Below are 7986 nucleotides of genomic sequence, written 5' to 3' on the forward strand. Positions count from 1 at the left end.
TGGCTGGCTCCGGCTATTTATGGGTCCGGAAGGGGTCGGTTCCCCCTTTTCTAGGGTTTCCTGCCTCCGCTGCTGATCTGCGACGGTGCCGTTTCCCTATCCGCCGCTTTGTCAGATCCAAGCCTCCCCCTCCCCTCCTCCTCCCCTTCTCATTGGTGGTGGCGATGGACCGCTCCCGTGGGTCCTCCAGCGACGCTGTCTCCGGCCTCAAGCGGGGGCGGGACGGCTCTGGCGACGCCGCTGTGGATCTGGAGTTTGAGGCGTCGCTCCGCGCCAAGCTCCAGGCTTCGCGGTCGGAGGCGGGTGCCGCTTCGCCGCGTGCGTCTGGTTCCGGGCCGGTGGCTTCTCCGTCCTTGGCGCCCGCAGCTCCGGTGCATGTGGTCGACCCTTGGGAACAGGCGGCGCGGGGGAGCCGGGCGGGATCTTCGGGCCCCTCCTCGTCTCCTTCCTCGCTTGCTCCCATGGGTGGGCCGCCGCGGGCGCCGGCGGGCCGTCCCGCTTCGTTCCTCGTGGTGGCTCTGGGGCCCCGGCCCGGCGTCCGGTTGGCCCTGCGGCGGGACGTGGTGCTGGCGCGGGTGCCGTCGGTGGTTCTTCTGGAGATGGCATCCTCCCTCCGCCGCCTTCTCGTGGTGCGAACCATAACTCCTCTCACTCCCAGGTTTCTAATCCCATCCTCACCTGCTTCGCGTGTCATCGCCCTAGCCATTTCCAGTCTCGGTGCGAGAACCCTCCTTTCTGTCTCATCTGTAGGGAGGATGGACTTCTAACGATGGACTGTCAGAGTAGGATCAAGCCCCCCTCCTTCGTCCATTTTGGGATTGGCCTCCCGGGTTGCTCTTTTTTTGCCATGGACAAGGAAGTCCCCGCAGCTGCTCCCATTCCCTCCCTGTCCAACGTGGGTGTCATTACTGTCCAAGACAAGCGTATCTCTTCACAAGCCCTCTTGGATGAACTTCATATGTGGGATGAAGGGGTTGGGACCGGCAGATCCGGCAGCTTTCTGATTTCGAGTTTGCGGCCACTTTCCCCTCTAAAGAGAGTCTTCGCATGATGTCTTCCTGTACCAGTTTCACTCTCCCTGTGAATCAACTTGTTGTATCGGTCAAAGCGGCTTCCAACGGATCCAAGACCATATCTCCTCTGTCTGATGTCTGGCTGCTCGTTGATGATGTGCCTCCCAGCTTGCGCACCGCGTCCTTCTTGATGGCTTTTGGGGTGCTTATCGGGAAACCTATTGAGGTCGATCTTGCTTCGCTGTCGGTTCTGGGTCCTGCTCGCCTTCGTGTGTGGTGTGTTGATCCGACTGCATCCGTGGTTCCGTTGATGTCTTCCCGGCGGCTGGTGGCTTTCGTCTTCGAGTTCGGGTGGAAGGTGCTCCTGGTGCGGTCGCTCCTCCTCCCCCCCTCCTCCCCCGGCCTCGGGTGACGATGACAAGAGCCGGGAGGATGGGGGGGTCCTGAGGACTCGCTGAATGGCACGGATCCCCGATTCACCCAGTCTGCGTGGGATGGGCTTTCTCCTGCTGAGCAGGAGCTGATGAAGGACTGTGCTCCGGCTCCGGCGGGTGGTGGGGTTCAGGGCTCGGTGCCTGGTACGGTGGCTGGTCCTGCGGCCGCGGCTGCTTCAAAGGGCACCCCCTTGTCGGGGGCGTGCTCCAACATGCCCGTGCGCCCCACCTCCCCCTCGCTGTCCGGCATTGAAGATCTACCTCCAGTGGGACCTTCGGCGGCCAAGAAAAGGAAGAAGTCCTCGGTGAAGAAGTTTTCCGCGAAGAGCCGGGCCTCGGGGGACTCCAGGCAGTCGGCGGCTGGGCTCTGCCGCCGTCTGGAGGCGTACCTGGGGGCGGCTTTGGGCCCTTCTTCGGCGGCGGCTTCCCCTGGTCGGGCCCCTCTGGTCCCTGTGCGCTCTCCTGCCTCGACCGCTCGCAAGAGTGGCCGCATCTCCAACAGTGGCGAGCGCGTGGTGGATCGGGCGGCTCGGCGTGCGGCGGCGCGTGATCTTCCCCCCTCAGGTTTGGATTCACCCTCAACTCCTTCCCCCCCTTTGGCTCAGTCTCCTGTTAGGCTTGTTTTACCCTCCCATTCCGATGAACATCTCCTTTCGATATTAGCTGATGTTGGGATATGTCTAGACGCTAGCGTGGGTTCTCCCTCCTCTCTGTTGCAGTTGATTCATGCTAACGAACGTGCTCAGGCTGATATCGCCAAGGCCAAGGAGGCCGGTACTGGGATGGATGCCCCTCTGGTTGTGGCCGGAGGGGAACCGGGCGAGGTTGCTAGGGGGCAGCTGTCTCCGGTGCAGAAGCGCGGGGCCGGGAAACGTGCTAAAACCTGCAAGGCTCCATGCAGGTCGAGCTTGAGAATTAAAAACCTTTCCCTAAGATGAAGGCCCTGTTTTGGAACATTAGAGGGTTCTGCGCTAGGGGGCGCAGAGACCAACTGAAGGACTTAATGCGCGCTGAAAGAATTGATTTTATCGGGCTTGTTGAGACTCTTAAACCCTCCTTTTCTCCTTCTGAACTATCGGCGATTGCTGGGATTGATAGATTTAGGTGGAATTTCGTGGCCTCTGTTGGTCAGTCCGGCGGCTTTCTTCTGGGCACCAATAATGTCACCTTTGATTTTGTGGCTTTCGACCATGGTATATACTGGGCTAGTATGGTAGTTTCCCTACGTTCCAATAACACCCTCCTTGAACTTATGGTAGTATATGGTCCGGTTGATCATTCCTTGTCACAAATTTTCTTGGATGAGATTTTTACTAAAATTGATGCCTGCCAACTGCCACTCCTGATTGGGGGTGATTTTAATCTGCTTCGGTATCCTTCTGATAAGAGTTCTGTCAATTTCTCCTGGGTGCGGGCCGAGGCTTTTAATGCTTTCATCAGGGACACGGCTATCCGTGAGATCCCGAGGGTTGGGGCCCGCTACACTTGGACCAACCGACAGACTTGTCCTATTCGCTCGGTTCTTGATAGAGTTTTTATCTGCCCTGCTTGGGATGGCCTTTTTCCTCGCTGCTCACTTTGGGCCCTCCCCATCGTCGGGTCCGATCACGCTCCTCTCATCCTTGACGATGGTCTCTGCCCCAATGGCTGCCAAAGATTTCAATTTGACGCGTCCTGGCTTTTAGTGGAAGGGTTCCCTGATATGCTGGCTCAGAAGATCTTGGGCTTTCTTACCTCCCCCCATCGTTCATTTGGCCCTATGGATGACTGGCATTATGTTTCTTACTCCCTACGCAAGTTCCTTAGAGGATGGGCCAAGAACCACTTTGCTGAGTCGAGGCGTGACAAATCTAGGTTGAGTGCTCAAATTAGTGCCCTCGACTTCCGTGCGGACAACGTGGGCTCTCGGCTACTGAGTGGCAAGTTCGCTATGGCCTTGAGAAGGAGCTTCTGGCTATTCATCGCCAAGAGGAAATGTATTAGAAGCAAAGGGGTACGATTAATTGGACTCTTAAGGGTGATTCTCCCACGGCTTACTTTTTCGCCATTGCGAATGGCAGACGGCGTAGATGTTTGATTAACAGCCTCATTATTGATGGTGTTAGGGTCTCTGAACCGCCGGTCATTCTCCGTCATGTAGTTCGGTTCTTCTCTAACCTGCTTTCGGCTAAACCATACCTCGGATTCGCGCTAGCCCCGGGCTTCTGGGCTCCCCTTGATAGGATTTCTCACGCTGATAATGAGCTTCTGTTGATTCCCCCTTCTGAGGAGGAAATTTTTGATACTATTCGGACGGCTAATTCTAATGCGGCTTCAGGCCCTGATGGTTTCTCCATTCCGTTCTTTCGACAATTCTGGCCCCAACTAAAAGGTCTAATTTCTGCTGTCATCCAAGGGTATTGGCTGGGATCGGTTGACATTTCTAGACTTAACTATGCGGTTCTCTCCCTCATCCCTAAGGTCAAGGGTGCGGATATGATTTCTCAATTTAGGCCGATTGCTTTAATCAACAACTTCGCAAAGATGCCTGCAAAGGACATGGCCACTAGGCTATCTCCCATTGCACATCGGACCATTAGCCCTTTCCAGTCTGCTTTCATCAAAGGGAGGTTCATTTTGGACGGGGTACTTTGTTTACATGAGATTGTTCATGACTTACGGGTGCGAGGGACCAAGGCTGTGGTTCTCAAACTTGACTTTGAAAAGGCCTACGACTCGGTTAGCTGGAAATTCCTTCGGCAAGTTCTTTTGGCTAAGGGCTTTGAGGGGCCTGTTATGCAGCGCTTGATGCAATTGGTTTCTGGGGGGCACACGGCTGTGGCTGTCAATGGTCAAATTAGCCAGTTTTTTGCTAATGGCAGGGGCCTCAGGCAAGGGGATCCAGCGTCCCCTTTACTCTTCAACTTTGTGGCTGATGCTCTATCTCGCATTCTCTCTCGAGCTGCCTTGGCTGGTCATATCACTCCGGTGAGCTCTCATCTCATCCCTAATGGCATCTCTCATCTCCAATATGCGGATGATACTATAATTCTGATGGAACTTAACGATAATAGTCTCACCAATCTGAAATTCCTTCTGCTTTGTTTTGAAGCGCTCTCAGGTCTTAAAATCAATTTCTCTAAGAGTGAGGTTGTAGTGACTGGGGTCTCGGACGAAGAGGCGCAGCGGGTGGCCCATCTTCTGAACTGCTCTTTGGGATCCTACCCTCTCAAATATCTAGGCCTCCCCATTTCCCCGCTTAAACTTTTGGCTAAAGACTTCGCTCCGGTGGTTACCAAAGTTGGCAACAGAGTTCTCCCTTGGCGAGGGCGATATAATACGCAAGCGGGCAAGGTCGCCCTTACTAACTCCTGTCTTTCTTCGCTACCTATGTTCTTAATGGGATTCTATCTTCTCTCTAGTGGGGTTCATAATGGTTTTGACAAGCATAGGGGTGCTTTCTATTGGAACGCAGCGGACAATAAACGTAAGTACAGGATGGTCAGATGGGACATTATATGTCGCCCCAAGGCCAAAGGGGGTCTGGGCATTATTAATACGCGAGTGATGAATAATTGTCTTATGATCAAATGGTGGTGGAAGATCATGACCCTTGAGGAACTGCCACCCTGGCTCTCTATTCTAAAAGCTAAATATTTCCCCTCCTCGAGTCCTATGTTCGCGCCGGCTGCGGGTGGGTCGCAATTTTGGCATCAACTGGTTAAAGTCCGGCCGATCTTTCGGTCCCTTGTAAAATTTGTAGTTAGGAACGGTAAGTCTACGCGGTTTTGGCTTGATTGGTGGGTCGGGGACTCCACGCTGGCTGTTGCTTTTCTGGTTCTATTTTCATATTGCGATGATACTGAGGTTTCTATCTTTGAGCTCTCGGCTAGGGGTTGGGTTCTGGATTTTCGTCGTTCTCTTTCTCCTGAAGAGTTGGAAGATTGGCAGCGCCTTACTGCTTGCTTCCCCCTGCTCTCGGAGGAAGAGGATGCCGTGGTGTGGCCCCTCTCCTCTTCGGGGCGTTTTTCGGTTAAATCTGCTTACTCCAAGCTTATCCCTGGGGGGCGCCCGGTCAAGTTTAAGCATGTCTGGTCGGCTTGAATTCCTCCTAAGATCAAGATATTTCTCTTGCAAGCTGTCCGGAGTAAGCTTCCGGCGGCCGATCAGATTAAGAAAAGAAACGGGCCGGGGTCCGACAGGTGTGTGCTTTGTGGGGCACTGGAGAACACCGAGCATATTTTCTTTCACTGCTCCTTAGATAAACTTATGTGGAGTTGCATCAGACTCTGGTTACATGTAAATTGGTCCCGTTCCTCCTTTGAAGACCTGAGGCATTATGTCAATCTTCTTTCTGGCCATTCTAAAAGAGTCTTCTTAGTTGGATGGGCTGCGATTGGCTGGTCGTTGTGGACTACTAGGAATAAGTTCTCGATTGAACATATTTTTCCGGCTAATCCTGTCAATTGCTTATTTAAAGCCAATGGTTTCTTGCAGCAGTGGAGATTATTGACTAAAGAAGGGGACCTCCAGGCCTTCGACACCATGCTATCCAAGATGAAATCTACGGCATCTGGGCTTCTTCGGCTTTCTTTGAGGACGGCTTCCTGAATGCTCTTTTGGTGTCTGGTTTAGGCTGGCCTGCGTGCCATGTAAGGCCGCTGGCCTTGTAATGATACTTTATCTTCTGCGCGTGATACTTTGTTGGGTACTGTTGTTGGTCATATACTCTGCCTGGTGGCTTTATCTATAAAGTCGGGCTCTCTCCTTTTCTCTAAAAAAAAGGGGGACTGGTACCCGCAGGGCCTCGACCACGACAACATCAGCGGCATCAATGGCTACCGGGTGTTCATCGGGGTATCCATGATCCTCGCCGACGGTCTCCTACACATGCTCTGCATCCCGGTTCGGACGCTCTACACCATGTACAACCCGCAGTCGAGGCAGAGCAGCAACGGGCAGCCGTTCCGGTGCCTTAGCGTCGTCCTCGACCGGTCGGCAACCAGCTTCGACGACCGCCGGAGGACGCAGGTGTTCCTCCGGGACCGGATCCCCGCCGTGGCGCCCATCATCGGGTACGTGGTCGTGTCGGTCATCTCCACCCTCGTCATACCGCAGCTCTACACCCAGCTGAGGTACCACCACGTGGCCTTCGCCTACATCATCGCGCCGGTGTTTGCCTTCTGCAACGCCTACGGCAACGGCATCACGGACATGAACATCGCGACCACCTACGGGAAGGTCTCGCTACTCATCTTCAGCTCGTGGGTGGGGCTCAAGGACGGCGGCGTGGTGGCCGGGCTGGCCGCCTGCGCCATCATCGTGTCCAACGTGTCCACCGCGTCCGACCTGATGCAGGACCACAAGACGGGCTACATCACCCTCACATCGCCGCACACCATCACCATCTGCCAGGTCGCCGGCACGGCGCTCGGCTGCGTGGTGAACCCCGTCATCTTCTCGATCTTCTACAGCGTGTATAACAGCGGCGCCTACGATGACAGCAACAGCATCGGCCCGTACGCCAAGGTGTACCGGGGGATCGCCATGCTCGCCATGACCGAGAAAAACGGGCTGCCCAAGCACACCATGCTGCTCTGCAAGGTCTTCGTCATGCTGGCGCTGTCCATCAGCATGCTCCGGGAGGTGTCGACGCACAAGAGGTGGCGCGTCCTGAGGTACATCCCGAGCACCATCGGCATGGTCGTGGCCTTCTTCGTGCCGCCCATGATCCCCGTGGGCATGGCGGTGGGCAGCGCCGTGATCTACCTGTGGGGGAGGTCCGACCGCGACAACATGCGGCTCATGTCGCCGGCGGCGGCGTGCGGGCTGATCTGCGGGGACGGGTTTGTGTCACTGCTGTCATCGACGCTCACGCTGCTCAAGGCCACCCCGCCGATCTGCATCATGTTCGTGGCTCGAGGAGTGAACCAGAGCCTTGACGCTTTCCTAGCAGCGAAAGGCATGCCAATGTAGTTATGGGGATTCGACGTGCGTGTTGTACTTTGTAGTTAAACGCAAGTTTGGTCACATCGTGAGTACTCCGTATCCTGTATAACGTCAGTTTTTTAAGGTCTTGGAACGAACGCATGATAGCCGTCCGATGGCGAACATGGATCTTGCAAGGCTGGTCGCCATGTCACCTTCCTGGAACCATTCACACCCGATGCGAACAGCCCGAACGTTGTTCTTTAACCCAACGCCCCTCACGCACTAGCCTGGGTGGTTGAGATAGAGAGGGGGGAGGCCACAACCATGGTAGGGGTTGCGGCGGCCTCGGGGTGTTGGCCTCGCAACGGCGTGCGGCGGGTGTTGGGCGAAGTTCTGGCGGCTGCTCCACGCCTCGCATTCAAGAATACCCGCCCTCCGCCTCCTCGGCTCTCCGCCGAGGAGGAGGCCATGGTGCTCCCGATCCGCAACGGTGCCTCTCGATCCATAGAGGGAGCGCCGGGAGAGGGGCCCTCCATGTGGTTTTGCTCCAAGATCATCCGCCGCAGCAGCCATCCTCATCCTCGTACTCATACTTTGTTCCACAATGTCCATGGTGCTCGCTCCAGACG

The 7986-nt window shown here is 55.5% G+C and overlaps 1 protein-coding gene across 1 annotated transcript in view; it reads left to right on the plus strand.

Annotated features, from left to right (window-relative positions):
- LOC123039364 (probable metal-nicotianamine transporter YSL17) overlaps window positions 1–7402 on the plus strand; it is a 9448-nt gene extending 2046 nt beyond the window's left edge. The window contains exon 3 of the mRNA XM_044462564.1: window positions 6210–7402. Within this exon, the coding sequence (XP_044318499.1) occupies window positions 6210–7402 (1193 nt within the window). The remainder of the gene's footprint in view (window positions 1–6209) is intronic.
- The last annotated feature ends 584 nt before the right edge of the window (window positions 7403–7986 follow it).

This window comes from Triticum aestivum, chromosome 2B (assembly GCF_018294505.1).
Source record: "Triticum aestivum cultivar Chinese Spring chromosome 2B, IWGSC CS RefSeq v2.1, whole genome shotgun sequence".
NCBI lineage: Eukaryota > Viridiplantae > Streptophyta > Magnoliopsida > Poales > Poaceae > Triticum > Triticum aestivum.